General features: G+C 40.5%; 1 protein-coding gene across 3 annotated transcripts; it reads left to right on the top strand.

Moving 5' to 3' along the window:
- Positions 1-1,959: 1,959 nt before the first annotated feature.
- On the top strand, positions 1,960-13,636 carry mkln1 (muskelin 1, intracellular mediator containing kelch motifs). 3 transcript variants are annotated; one of them, XM_058078006.2, is made up of 18 exons: positions 1,960-2,098; positions 3,394-3,463; positions 3,617-3,759; positions 3,926-4,014; positions 4,087-4,196; positions 4,692-4,884; positions 4,973-5,089; positions 5,313-5,378; positions 6,410-6,522; positions 6,585-6,797; positions 7,098-7,319; positions 7,391-7,520; positions 9,041-9,188; positions 9,847-9,961; positions 10,446-10,585; positions 10,786-10,888; positions 10,965-11,019; positions 11,497-13,636. In XM_058078006.2, exons 1-18 carry the CDS (start codon positions 2,019-2,021, stop codon positions 11,616-11,618), a joined length of 2,229 nt encoding a protein of 742 aa, XP_057933989.2. In that variant the 5' UTR covers positions 1,960-2,018; the 3' UTR covers positions 11,619-13,636. The 3 variants fall into 3 exon arrangements, with proteins under 3 accessions (XP_057933989.2, XP_057933991.2, XP_057933992.2); XM_058078008.2 differs by having other exon boundaries at positions 4,973-5,050; XM_058078009.2 differs by lacking the exons at positions 1,960-2,098; positions 3,394-3,463 and having other exon boundaries at positions 3,616-3,759; positions 3,838-4,014.
- Positions 13,637-14,932: the final 1,296 nt, after the last annotated feature.

Here is a 14,932-nt window from a genome sequence, read left to right on the forward strand (position 1 = left end):
CCTCATCAGGTCTAGAAGACTGCTGGTCCTCATTATGAGGGGAGGAGGTGTATAATAGTAATATTAATCATATTTATAACGCACTACTGGCACTGTTACTGCATTTTTGTCCATATTAGAGATTCCACATAATGTTTTTATATTGCACAACTGCTTTTTTGTATAGTCCATAACTTTCTCTTGTTTATATTTTATAGATTTATTGATATTTTATATTTAAGTCATACATTCCGTTCATCTTTATCTTGGATGACTTTGTTCATGTAGTATATACAATACGCCAGACTTAGTGAGATTCTTTTCAAAAAGTGAGAGGGAAACACTATTCCGATTCTCAAAAAAAAACACACACATACGTTTGTAACATCACATTTGCCCACCAGATGGTGATACTTTTTCCAATTCAAAGCATGCAGCAACACAAGGGCCTGGCTAATATGAAATGATAGGCTTGTGTCTCTACTGATGTTTACAATGCTGTACACATATTTCATTTTTTTTAAATATAAAACAGAGTTATGCAAACATTTTCACATTTCAAAGGTTTAATATCTCAAAAACATGATTCATGATATATGTATATTTCAGATAGAAGTAGTTTTGAAAGAGGTAGTTTTTGGGAAGCTGATTTTTTGCCCTGAGGATCTTGTGTGACTTTCTTTTACTCTGAACATCAGTCATTTTCCACTCATAATTCATGTTTGATGTATGTATCCTTCACCTTGAAGTAGTTGTAGAAGTGTCAACAAATATTCATATCATATTTTGACTGCAGTTTTTTACATTTCTGTCACTTTTTTAAATACTTCATAATGGTTACAAAAATAACAGCAACGTGGTGGGTATACTGTTGAAATGATGATGAATATGAATGAAAAATAGCTATTGTATTGCAACCAATGTTGACCACAAGTGATAATAACAATAGTGTTATGACTACTAACAACATTAACAATAAAATAATATATTAATGTGTATGTATAATATTATTGTCAATGTATGCATCCTTCTTCAAAGGGAAGTGATTTGGGAGACGAGGAAGATGAGTCGTGCCTTGGAGTACATTAAGATGAGGTAACCGGATTTAACCGGAGTAAAGGTATTACTCACCAGATGCATCATCATCATCATTGTAAGTGTCCACCGACTCAACGTTTCATGAAAGACTGAGGTCACCCTGAAAGTTTATGCTTCTAGAAAGTATAAACTACTAGTAAGGAAGCATAGGAAAGCAACTAGGAAAGCATACATTATAAAGCAAATCAAGTATATTAGATATATCAAAATACTATATGATCTCATGCCAGAAATATATTCCATTTATAAATTGAATACCTTAATCAACAAATGACACCCTGTTGTTTACGTTGAGACATAGATAAACTGACTTAAATTGTTTTCAAATCTGACATATATTATTTTTATAGAATCCATGCTAATGTTTATGTAACACTATCCATTACCTCAAAAAGGCACATTAAAAAAATTTCAGTAAATACTATAAAGAAATGAATTATCAATTTTAAGATATTTGAAATAGTTGTTTTTGCTATTGATGCAGATTGAGAGGTCGACGTTGATGACGCGCACTTGTCGCCGCCATATTGGTCAGGGCAAGGCTGTTCTGTATGAATTTAGGGAATTCGGTTTTTGTATCAAAGCCCTACCACGTCGCGGCAATTACCGTAAATTTAATGTATCATTATCATTACCATCATCATCATTATTGAGTTAAAACAATACATATGTTTATGTATGTACATGTATACTGTATTTATAAGCGTAATTCTTAATATATTTGTAATACAGCAATTGAATTAGTGATGATACCGTTGAAAATAGCTTATTATGTTTGTGCTTGTTATAGTTGAAAGGAACTATATTAAAACATTAAAAACATGGTAAGAAATGTGGTGTGATATTGCATAATATTCAACTCTAAACAGTCCACTGTGTCTTTAAGGGCTAACGCTTCCCTTCCTTATACCCCTCCCTGCTTGTTTTTTTCCTGCAACAAGATGGCTGTCGTTCCAGAGAGCAGGGTTCTTACTTTCAGCGTTTTTAAATGGAGTTCTTACTCCTCTACGTATTTACCCGAGTGAGTAATTTTCACATTAGTTAACCCGGTGTTTGCATGCATTTCTGTAGTACCGTGCGACCCGTTATCGCTATTGAGCACCTTAGCTTCTTCCCATTGGCAAACTGGCCTAGCTCGCCGTGCACAAGGGCTAGCTAGCATTAGCTAACCATTACTGGCACCTTATTTATTTTTAAACCGCCACTATGTCGAAGCGGCTTTGTCGGTTCATTGCGTGAATTCCAAAGGAACTATACTGATGCTGCTACTGTGGTTCTAAATATGCACATCTCCCCCCCCCTCATTATTGTCTTACTTACTGTTTGACAGCGGCGAGTAGTATCGGTGTTTATTTACTGGCTAACCAATCGAATTATTACCTTTCTCAGTCAAGACATTCGAATATTGGTGTTTTTTGGTACATCATAACACTTCCAGTTGGAATTTATCTTATTGTATTGTGTATTGAAACCTGTAAATAGCAAGTAAATGTTGTAAATTATCGTATTTAATCCGTCAAATTAAGAAGAAACCGAAAGAAGCCGAAGTTAAATTGGATGGAGGTATATATTCTGTTGTTAATATATGTTAGTAAATAAATATCAGCAAAGCTTCGCTACCTACATTATGTCAACTAATGCACATAAGCAAGATACCCACCCCTCGTCTCTAAACGATCTGTAAACTTTGGAAAACACTGACTATTGGCAAGGCATGTATTTTTAATTCAGTTACATTTGTTTTTTCACAATCCCAACATATTATTGCGTAGTTTCCATTACAATGTCCTTATATCTGTCCGACTTGCCCCCTTGCTAGATATAAAACAGTGCAACCTCCGTTAGCGACATTAATTCCATTAGTTCCAGAAGGTCCGAATGAAACCGAAATGTTCTTCCTGTAAGAAATCATGCAAATTCTACTCATTTGTTCCAGGCACCCAAAAAACACTTTGCTTATAATTTTACATGGAAAAACAAATTGAAATGTATATAAATACATAATGAGGAATGAAACACATAAGTAAACATTTAACGTTGCCTTTAACTTGATTGAAGACATGACTGTTGACAAAGACGGCAATGATGAGCAGCAAGGGACTTTTGAATTGACTTGACTTTTGGCTTAACTGTGTTAGTTTGTAAATAACTACAGCCTGATGAAGTCATAGATGGGTGACGGAGCTGGGAGGACAATGACTTGGGGTTCATGCTAATAAATGTTCCGAACACTGTTGGATTCCGTATTGTACGCTAATTTTACGCTGAAGATGTGGAGGGTCTTTTACTTGGCTTTATCCTCCTTCTTTCTTGTAGGAATATTTTGGTGGACAAACCAAATGATCAGTCCTCCAGGTGGTCTTCTGAGAGCAACTACCCTCCACAGGTAAACCAGATGCTGCAAAATTGTGCACCATTGTATACAATACATACTTTATACACTATGTACTGTTAAATTCCTCTTTGTGGTATTGTGTTTATTTGGATTAAACACTGCCGCTTGTTTGAACTGATTTTAGATGGTCTGACTTGTTGACAGTTTTTAGTCTTGAAACTGGAAAGGCCGGCGATTGTTCAAAGCATCACCTTTGGGAAATATGAGAAAACACACGTCTGCAACTTGAAGAAATTCAAAGTGTTTGGTGGGATGAGTGAAGAAAACATGACTGAGCTTTTGTCCAGGTGAGATTGAGCTGCTTCAAATCAAACTGAATAATACCTAAAAATAATAACAACTATATGCTTTTGTTTGGCTATTAGCCAATTTTACTAGCAAGTGGGTGAACTCGACAGAGCTGACAATACAAGTAGTCAAAAAGTGGCCTCTCTTTTTCTTCCCCTCTGCCAGTGGCCTTAAGAATGACTACAACAAGGAAACGTTCACCTTAAAGCACAAGATTGATGAGCAGATGTTTCCCTGCAGATTTGTCAAAATAGGTAAGAAGGCGTGTTTTGTTTCTGCAGTTATTTTTTGCCACATTGTCTTCTCTATATATTTATGTCTCCCAGTGCCTCTGATGTCATGGGGTCCGAGTTTCAACTTCAGCATCTGGTACATTGAGCTGCATGGCATCGAAGATCCAGATGTAGTGCAGCCTTGCCTTAACTGGTATAGCAAGGTAAGAACATGACTGAGGCATGGACTTGCGGTTTAGCGTTTCATCCATTAAGAGAAATCTTTTTTTTTTTTTTTTTACAAAAAACGCCAGTATATTGTGACTAGGCATGGGTATCTATTCTTCTAACTATTCATTAAACTTTATTTGTATTCAAATATCTGTTTAAAAGTGTGGGTGAACAGTAGGCCTGTCACGATAACAAATTTTACTGGTCGATAATTGTGCTACAAATTATTGTCGATCATCGATATCATCAACAGTTTTTTGAGACCATTTTTTAATTGTCATGAGAGGTGTAATTCACATTCAAATGTAGGTATAAGATGCCATATAATGCTATTGAATGATTGCATAACTTTTGCAATGTAGCGAGCGACACAGTGAGCGCGCACCATTTTGCACTGTTTTGTTTTTAATTTATAAATATTATATTTATATTATTAATATTTATATTAGTTTCAGGGCCAATAACCCTCCAATTGTGTGCCCTTGCAGTACAGGGAACAGGAAGCCATCCGCCTTTGCCTCAAACACTTCCGTCAGCATAACTACACAGAGGCCTTCGAGTCGCTGCAGAAGAAGACTCGGATAGCACTTGAACACCCTATGCTTACTCACCTACACGACCGACTAGTTCTGCAAGGAGACTTTGACGCCTGTGAAGACCTTATAGACAAAGCCGTAAGAGGTAGAGCACTGTGGTGGTTTTGGGAGTGCTACTGTCAATAATATTCTATATTCTAATGTTGGATTATTTACGCCTTTTCTCTTCTTAGACGGTTTGTTTAACCAGTATATCAGCCAGCAGGAGTACAAGCCCAGGTGGAGTCAGATCATTCCCAAATGCAACAAAGGTACAAGCGCCCAAGAAATCACGAGGGACGACATGAACAGTGAGACCATCTATTGAAAGCGGGGTGTACCCCGCCCATCAGTCCAAACATTTCAGTAACATTTCAATGCTTTGTAGCTCAAACAATGTTGCCTTCTTTTTTTGTGTGTCGCTTCCCCACCACCCTCCGCCCATCCCACACGATCCTCCGGCTTTCCGATTTACCCCCTCACATCCCACGTTCACACACCGTCTTTGTACCCGCCTTCCTTTGCTTTCTGCAGGTGACGGTGACGACAACAGGCCGGGAATGAGGGGAGGACATCAAATGGTTATTGACGTTCAGACTGGTGAGAGCTGCACACACCAAGTATGACTTGGCAGGTTGAAAGCTCTAGGTGCAGGGGTGGCAAACTCAATCGGACAGGGGGCCAAAACTCAAAGACTACTTCAGGTTGTGGGCCGAACTGGACATTACGCCCCCATCCACATGGACACTTTATTACATCGGAGTGGGGGAAATGTGCATTTTTTTCCGCGGGCCGGATGAAATTGCAGCGTGGGCCGAATTTGACACACGTACTCTAGGACTGTTTCCTCTTTCGTTGACTCTTTTGTGAAGCTTTACTTGTGTTTAATCAGATGATTCCGTGTTGGGGGAGAGTTGATGTGTGCTTCCTGTTGCTAATCGGAAAGGAAGTGCGTATGTCTGTGTTTGATGTGTAGAGAATGAGTTTGTGACACATTATTGTCTGTTGAGCCAAGAGTAGGTGGTTTAGTCTCAGAAAGCACACACTGACCTCAGTGTTCAATTTTAAAGAGGGCTCTATTATGTAAAATTTACTTTTTAACAGTAAGCCTCAGTCACACAAAACAGTGTTTTCCCAGCATCAAGGTTAGGTTGTGGGCAATACAACACTGTGGGACTTGAAAAGTAGCATAATAATGGGATCTTTTAATTTTATTTTTCCATCGAAACTAGAAGAAAGTTCATATCAGTGTGTGTTCCTTGTCACTCTTTGAAACTCCTCCTTAGAAGCACAGTAGTGACCTGTACTGTAGTAGACAACGTGGGTCAATTACTTACTAGTTATGCCAGGCACACATCAACACTGTGCAAATGGATGGCTGTGATGACCTTTACTATCTCTGACTGCAGCATAGTAGTCACAAAGCAGGGTTACTGTATAAAGGGGGAAAAGTCACAACATTTCCTAGTCCCCTGTCAGGTGATCTTGTAACAGTGTTTCTCCAAGTCATCGTATTATCTTATCTTATGTTATTGTTCCTGTCTGCTGGAAAGTAACAGAGGTTGATTGAGTCACAAGTTCGGCTGTCACATTTGCCATTTACCAAGCGTTTGTCAAACTGTGTCCTGCAGAGACTGTATACCTCTTCGGGGGCTGGGATGGCACTCAAGACCTTGCTGACTTTTGGGCTTACAGTGTTCAGGAAAACCAGTGGGTCTGCATCTCCAGGGACACAGAGAAAGAGGTAATAATGGTCAAACACAGCATATGCCAATCCTTACCAAGCCTTGTTTGCATCTTGTTCAGAGCGGTCCAAGCGCTCGCTCCTGCCATAAGATGTGCATCGACTCCCAGCGCCGTCAGATCTACACTTTAGGCCGCTACCTCGACTCCAGCGTCAGGAACAGCAAATCACTGAAGAGCGACTTCTACCGCTACGACATTGACGTCAACACCTGGACGCTCCTCAGCGAGGACACATCAGCGGACAGAGGGCCAAAACTAGTCTTCGACCACCAGGTGGCTTGATGGACAGCACTGTTGTGTTTTGCATTTGAAATATACTAGTCACTCAAATAACAAACATTGAGGAAGTGCTGTTTGATAACACCAGCTATGACCATAAATTTGACAAAAACAGCACTTAAACAATTGGAGATGATAATCATAAAGTTCAGCAACTTGGCTTGGGACCAGGGCTTTTCTGTGTCAGGGTGACAAATGGTGATTCCAATTTAAGAAATACAAATCCTACATGTGATGACAATTTTACATTGAAACTGATCATTCCCCCCCCCCTTCATTTTGTCCAACAACAAGATGTGCATGGACTCTGAAAAGCACATGATCTACACGTTTGGCGGGCGCATTCTGACATGTAACGGCAGCGTGGAGGACAGCCGCACGTCTGAGCCCCAGTTCAGTGGCCTCTACGCCTACCACTGCCAAGCTGGCACATGGAGTCTCCTGCGGGAAGACTCTTGCAACGCTGGCCCAGAAGACATCCAGTCCCGTATTGGACACTGCATGCTCTTCCACACTGTAAATCTCGATTACACATTGTTCTGTAAAAGCCATCTTGTATGTTAACATTTCCCCCCCTCCTCTCACAGAGAAACCGCTGTCTTTATGTGTTTGGCGGTCAGAGGTCAAAGACTTACCTCAATGATTTCTTCAGCTATGATGTGGATGGAGATCACGTGGAGATCATATCTGATGGCACAAAGAAGGACTCAGGCATGGGTAAGACTCCTCTGCGGTACTTTTTTTTTTGCATTTTTCTATACTTTAGTGGTGAGTAATATCTGGTCAAAACACTGCATTGGGCACGTTAAGCCTTGCTACATTATGACCATTGTTGATAAAACTATCAACAATGTCATACCTACACTTGTCAACAACTATTGTTCTGTTTGAGTAATGTCACTTGATGAAGCCTTTTTTGGAATTCCACGCTACTAAATATGTAATAAGAGTATGTATGCTCTGCACGAATATTGGATCAATATTGGTATCTGCTGATATTCAAGGCTGCAATATCGGAATCTGATCATACATGAGAAAGTCGTATCAGGACACGCCTGTTTGAAAATGGCTGCCCGCCTTAGAAATGAATAAACGTGACAACACAATGACAAAACATAATTGATTTCACTTAACAAATACCCCCATGGTAAGACTTGTAGGCTGTTTGAAATCTGCACTTCGGGTCTGGGTTTAAGGGAAGCGCCTGGGTCATGTCCTGCCGCCTACTAAAGCTGCGGCTGCATTTGTCACGTTCGCGAGGTAAAGGCTGACCACAATTTGGTCACTTTAGAGATGATGAATTGCCAATGCCTGTGTGTGCAAATAACAAAAAAAACAAGGGAACAAAAAGGAAACAGCAAGCACAAACGGTTCTTTCTTTGTAGCTTATAAATGGCTCTCACATGTGAATGTGAGGCAGCACCGCAGGAGCACCAGCATCTTGGCTTGCCCAATTACGCTATGAATTAATGAAACACGTCAGTGCCAGTCTTCCTTCCTGTACTTGGTCTTCCTCTATCTTTAATATGCGTCTCGTCTCAAAAGGGTCAGACACGCTGTTCTAATCAGTCACTGCATTATAATAGAATTGAATAGTCTTTATTGTCATTGTATAAACAAGGGAGTTGAATGGAATCTGTATTGATGCCATTGATTAGAATGAAAGTCCAGATTACATTAAGTTAGTATCAAATGTATCAAATCCCAACTGAACTCCTTACAGTGTACTTGATAGAAGGTAAAGATACTTCCTGCTTTTGTTGCTTATTTGTTTCCCCTAACAGTGTGACGAGAATATGAGCTTGTTAGCTAACGCCAAATCAATAGAGCTCTCTGTCTGTGTCCCTGTAGCGCTTTTAGCCAGCACATTAGGGTCAGGGGTGAGGTTAGAAAAGGCTTATAATAACTAAATGAAGTAGTTGGATTTTTTTTATGTCTTGCTAATTATAATATTTATTGACCTGCGTCTAAGGAGCTGACCATTGGGATTTATCACAAATAGGGTGGGGTGAATTTGCATGCTGAACACTCAGGCTGTCTGCCCTTGTTGCCATGGTGACGTGCTGTTATTTTTCTTTCTCGGAGCTCCTAAATTGTCATGCGTTCTGCTTTCATTTTTTTTTTTGCTTATTGTGAAAGAAGTTGTATCATTAATGCAGCTCATTTTTATGTTTATTTCCTACCCCGTCTGGTGTGCCTTACTTTTGAATCACAATGGTCATCTTGTTCCCCCGCAGTGCCAATGACAGGCTTTACCCAGAGAGCCACCATCGACCCCGAGCTCAACGAGATCCACGTCCTGTCAGGCCTCAGTAAAGACAAAGATAAACGTGAGGAGAACGTTCGGAACTCCTTCTGGATCTACGACATCGCCCGTAACAACTGGTAGGACAATCAATGCAGTCACCTTAGTGCTCAACGTAAAGATCCCTTTGCCCTACCTGAAAGTGGAGCATTAAAAGCAGTCCACCTGACAGCAGTTCCTTAACTCTCCACTTGGGGAGCTGCTGTGTGTGTGTGTGTGTGCTTATACGTACGTGTGTGCACATGTACTGTGTCTGCGCTCATCATGTTTGAATCAGTGGTCGGGAAAGAACAGGCCGTCCTCGGTGTTCCAGCACATTGATTTTAGCTGCTCTTGTTGTTCTCTGTTGGCACATTCAAACAGGGCTGTGAGACATTTACGTGGTCATTACTTTGGTGTGTGTGTTGTCATTTAACACCTCCAATTTACGTTGTCATCCTTTCACACCTATTAGACGAAATTCAGGCCGATGCTGATTTAAATGGACCCTCCTTTATGTCTTTATGTCAACTACAGGTTGACCCCGCTTTTGTGCATACCTTATGTTGACAAACTCATTAGCTCATAATCTATTGTGTTCTAATGACTAAAAAGTGCCACCAACGTATGTTATGATTTCTGTTTTGATGGGTGTCCTTTCACTGTAGCAGGTTTTCCTTTAGTGATTCAGGGAAAAAAAAGTTGACAAATGTAAATGTTTCCTCTTCTATTTTTGTCCGGGCATGTTGTATATCCAAGGTCTTGTGTATACAAGAACGACCAAGCGGTGAAAGAAAACCCCAGCAAGGTCTTGCAGGAGGAGGAGCCGTGTCCACGCTTTGCACACCAGCTGGTCTACGACGAGATGCACAAGGTAACACATGCAAGGGAGCATGCATTTCTTGCACCACAACGCAAACATCACAGACACTTTTATTGTATTTGTCTACATGAGGCACAAAGTCTGACATGTACGCACAGGCTACTGTTACAAAGCATATATATGAATATTTAATGTTGGCAGCACTTTGCTGTCGCTACATCGGAAACCGTTCTGACCCTCAACTTGAGTAGTATGTCGACCCACAACAGAGCAGCCGTATGGTTATTAATGCTATTAATGCTTTTGACAATACAGCACGTATGTATGTGGTTACAACACATCGAAGCCCGGTTCTGTCTGCGAGGTCTAATTGATACCGGTAATTGGTAACTTTCTTCAGGCTTTTTACAGCATGTTGGATACCGTACACACCAGTAAAGTTACTATTGGACTTGTGACAGCTCGCATTGTCGAAGCATGAAACTGAACCTCGTGCACAGAATGATTTATTTTGCGTGTTGGGTCATACCCCCAGGTGCATTACTTGTTTGGCGGCAACCCAGGCAAGTCTTGCTCTCCAAAGATGCGTCTCGATGACTTCTGGTCGCTCAAACTGTGTCGGCCCTCCAAGGACTACCTCCTCCGCCACTGCAGATATCTCATCAGGAAGTACAGGTCTGTGATTACACTCCCTTATGGTTTGACACTAACTGTAACAAATATGTTTTTTTGCCTGCAATGGTAATTAAAGATGTGGACTCACTGCTCCAAAATGTCGGAATGGCAACCCATTGTTATCACTTTGCGCCAGTTGCCATCTAGTGGCCATTTCTCAGGAGTGCAGCACAGTGACGTTATGTGTTTTGCTTGGCCAGGTTTGAAGAGAAAGCCCAATCCGAGCCACTAAGTGCACTCAAATACTTGCAGGATGACCTGTCTCTCACAGTGGACCACACAGACCCAGAGGAGACCAAAGAGGTTCTTGATTTCTGCATTTCAGTGCTGTTCTCAGTTTGTTCTATTGAGAGATGGTAATACTGAATTTGCAATACAGTTCCAGCTCCTGCCCTCAGCTCTGTTCAAGTCCAGAAACGATTTCATCCCCCTTGGTGAGCCTCTGATATCTCTTACCTCGCACTACACTACTGCTATAAATACTAATATTTACTTTTTCTGAAACTTAAAGTGCAAAATGTGGAGATATTGTAGATCATTTGTGATAATTTTTGTGATTAAGGCCCTCTTTACTTGGAAACGTTCCTGGGATTAGTGTTTTGGGCGGGTTGAAACAAAGTTGAGTCCACACTGTGCCGGATTAGTAAATAGTTGATGTGATACACACGGCTCACCGATCTGTAGCTTTGTGAACAGACACGTAGACTTAACCATGTGACATATCAGACTATAGAAGAGGGAAGAACGCATGCGTATAAGTGCGTCGTCTTCTGCTTTCATCTAGAGTTATGGACAAGTGGAATACTTTGGCATTTTAGAGTTTAATTCCTGAAAGATGGGCAATTTTGTCGCTTTCAATTTGATTAATTCGCCACTGACCTATATTAATTCGTCCACTTCCTGACCCTCAGGTTTCTCCGACATCGACCAGACGTATGCCCAACGCACACAGCTCTTCGACACGCTCGTCAACTTCTTCCCCGACAGCATGACGCCACCGAAGGGCAACCTGGTGGACCTCATCACCCTCTAGCCCCTCCCTGAACTCCTCCCCCTCATCATCACCTCAGCCACTGGACTTAACGTAAACACACACGTGTGCACACACGTACACAGGAAGGAGGAGAGCGAGGGAGGCCAGGTATTTCCTGTTTCTGATCTCTTCCATCTTCCATCACGATGATCTGCTGCTGCCAACACTGTGTGATTTGGACACAAGCGTGAAACCGTTTTTTTCTGTCCCTGTAAAACACACTACTGCTAGCTGCCAAGCATTGCATCTGTTTTTTTATCTCTGCCCTGCAATTTCCATCCTCGCAAATGTCCCACTTTCTTATTCTCTGACCACATGTGCCCATCCACATCCTGTCGATGCAAAATCTTTATGGCCTCGCAATGATTGTGATGCAAAATACATTTAAGTAGAACAGCGCTCAATAGAGCAAAGACCTCCTAGCAAGGCGCGTTGGTGGTCACTATGGCTATAACATTTTTTAATCAACTCCTGGTGCTAGTGGGCAGGCTACTTCCTGGTTTATTAGACTGTGCCATTTGCTTTCTTGGACAGGGGAACGCTTCTGTTACATAACTTGCCGTGTTTGCGTCACAGAGTGGGGTCTTTTGCAGAATCCTAGTAACAAACATGATAATGAACTGGACTGTCTCTCTATTAAAGGCCAACCAATCCTTAATTTAACCCGTAGACTCATAGGTAACCTGCATATCCATTTACGTAGATTCATACATTCAATGAGAAATTAAAGGAAACTCTCTGATAGAATACATATTATCTAAGATGGTACCTCATTTATACCCATCATTATTACATATTTTGTAGCCCATGTGTGTCAAATATTAGTCACTATTAGCAAATGAACTGGCAAAGAGGAAGACCCACGCACTTAGTTGGCCACAATAAAGCGATAAGAGCGTATAGCGTAATAAAAGCAAGTCATCATTACAAAGGCAAGCAGATTTTAGACTATATTTTTACCCTGGAAAAAACACATAGGGAATTGTTTGGTGCTTTTGATTGCATTAGGTGTGAAGTCTGTATTTGAAGCTGGTTTGGATTGATTATGCCCTTCTTCTATTATGAGCACATGAAAGAGGACCCTCTTAAAATACCAAGGACTATTAGGGCCACGCTGAAAAGACAAATCACTGACTTTTCTCACAAATTGACTCTTCTCATAGTGTTTATAAATTCCAACTGTTTGTTTGAATAATTGTAGTTTATTGTCATAATGTTTTGTCCTGTTTGTCTTGTCTTGTACGACTTTCAGTGTCACCAATGAATTGTCATAATATTACAACGGAATTGTCATCATATTTAGACGGTGGATTTTTTAGACGTCCTGTAATATGAACACCTCAAATCGCTCATAATATTCATATCATGTTATTGACTTTATTTTTGTGAAATGACTTTGTTAAAATTCTGACTTTTTGCCTCATAAAATTGAAAAAGTGACATATATTCTCGTAAATGTATGACTTTTTTCTTCATAATATCACAACTTAACCTCATCCTCATAACATTACGCCCCCTCCGTCTACTGTTAGGACTTGTCTCATAATATATATATTTTTTGTTCAGCGTGGCTCTAATGCTGCTTAGTATAAATTGGTTTGCTGTAAAAAAGAGCAGTTTACTGTAATGGATTTATTAATGCAAGTGATGGGAGCTGGTGATTAACACTGGTCATTTTTGTGCTATTTTGTTGTTAGCGCTGGGTGGATTGTGTGTTATTGTCTGGAAAAGCTATCAAAAATAATTTTAAAGTTAATTCAAAGCACCTTTTTGTTGGGGAGGAATAAAAGAGCCAAATATGACTGTTTGTTTGTTTTTCAGATGAAATGCTATTTTAGGGTTTCTTTTCGTCCTCAATGTCCAATCTCATTCTTCTATCTCAAGCCCTGGGTGGATCTCGGTAGCTCCGAGTCCGGTACTCTCACATCTGCGAGCACTTCTCTATGGAATGTGTAGAAAGCCTTGTAGTATTGCATTGTATGTAATGTAAATAATGAATAAAGATTGTATTTTGTTCAGCTTTTCTTATCTTCTTCATTTGATGTGTGTAGTACGGCCCTTGTGGTCATCTTGGAGCATTGCCGTTAAAAAAAACCCTCTTCCAAACAGCTTGGAATTATATGGAAAAAAATATTTAATTTTCAAATATGGCAACAGTCAACAATGTACAGCTTCCAGTGTGTCAGACCCCTGTTGTTCACTTCTGTTAGCAAACTAACCATAAATACAAAAAGACAAAAATCAGTAACAACTTTGGTGAAACATAACACTTACATAGTTTGATGTTGTACAAGTACAGCGGTGTGAAAAAGTGTTTGCCCCCTTCCTAATTCATTATTTTGCATGCTTAATTATTATTATAATTATTTCAAGAAATCATGTAAATAGGGGTGGCACGGCGGACCAGTGGTTAGCACGCAGACCTCACAGCTAGAAGACCAGGGTTCAATTCCACCCTCGGCCATCTCTGTGTGGAGTTTGCATGTTCTCCTCGTGCATGTGTGGGTTTTCTCCGGGTACTCCGGTTTCCTCCCACATTGCAAAAACATGCCAGGTTAATTGGCGACTCCAAATTGTCCATAGGTATGAATGTGAGTGTGAATGGTTGTTTGTCTATACAGTGCATCCGGAAAGTATTCACAGCGCTTCACTTTTTCCACATTTTGTCATGTTACAGCCTCATTCCAAATTGTATTAATTTACCTCTTACCTCAAAATCTCTTAATTTAATCTCTTACCTCCATTATGACAATGTGAAAGTTTTTTTTTTGACTTTTTTTAAATTTATTAAAAATAGAAAACTAAGAAATCACATTTACATAAGTATTCACAGCCTTTGCCGTGAAGCTCAAAATTGAGCTCAGGTGCATCTTTTTTCCACTGATCATCCTTGAGATCTTTCTACAGCTTAATTGGAGTCCACCTGCAGTAAATTCAGTTGATTGGACATGATTTGGAAATATAATTGTCTATATAAGGTCCCACAGTTGACTGTGCATGCCAGAGCACAAACACCAAGCATGAAGTCAAAAGAACTGTCTGTAGACCTGCAAGACAGGATTGTCTTGAGGCACAAATCTGGGGAAGGATACAGAAAAATTTCTGCTGCTTTGAAGGTCCCAATGAGCACAGTGGCCTCCATTATTCGTAAATGGAAGACGTTTGGAACCACCAGGACTCTTCCTAGAGCTGGCCGGCCTTCTAAACTGAGCGATCGAGGAAGAAGGGCCTCAGTCAGGGAGGTGACCAAGGCCCCGATGGTCACTCTGTCAGAGCTCTAGCATTCCTCTCTGGAGAGAGGAGAGCCTTCCAGA

This window comes from Doryrhamphus excisus, linkage group LG2, assembly GCF_037039965.1.
Source record: "Doryrhamphus excisus strain RoL-2023G ecotype Guam linkage group LG2, RoL_Dexc_Guam_v1.1, whole genome shotgun sequence".
NCBI classification, from domain to species: domain Eukaryota; kingdom Metazoa; phylum Chordata; class Actinopteri; order Syngnathiformes; family Syngnathidae; genus Doryrhamphus; species Doryrhamphus excisus.

Coding starts and splice junctions, on each gene's coding strand:
- mkln1 (XM_058078006.2), top strand. CDS start 2,019: ATGGCTGTCGTTCCAGAGAGCAGGGTTCTTACTTTCAGCGTTTTTAAA. Junction 4,015..4,086: donor CTGCAGATTTGTCAAAATAG/GTAAGAAGGCGT, acceptor TATGTCTCCCAG/TGCCTCTGATGTCATGGGGT. Junction 7,320..7,390: donor ACTGCATGCTCTTCCACACT/GTAAATCTCGAT, acceptor CTCCTCTCACAG/AGAAACCGCTGTCTTTATGT.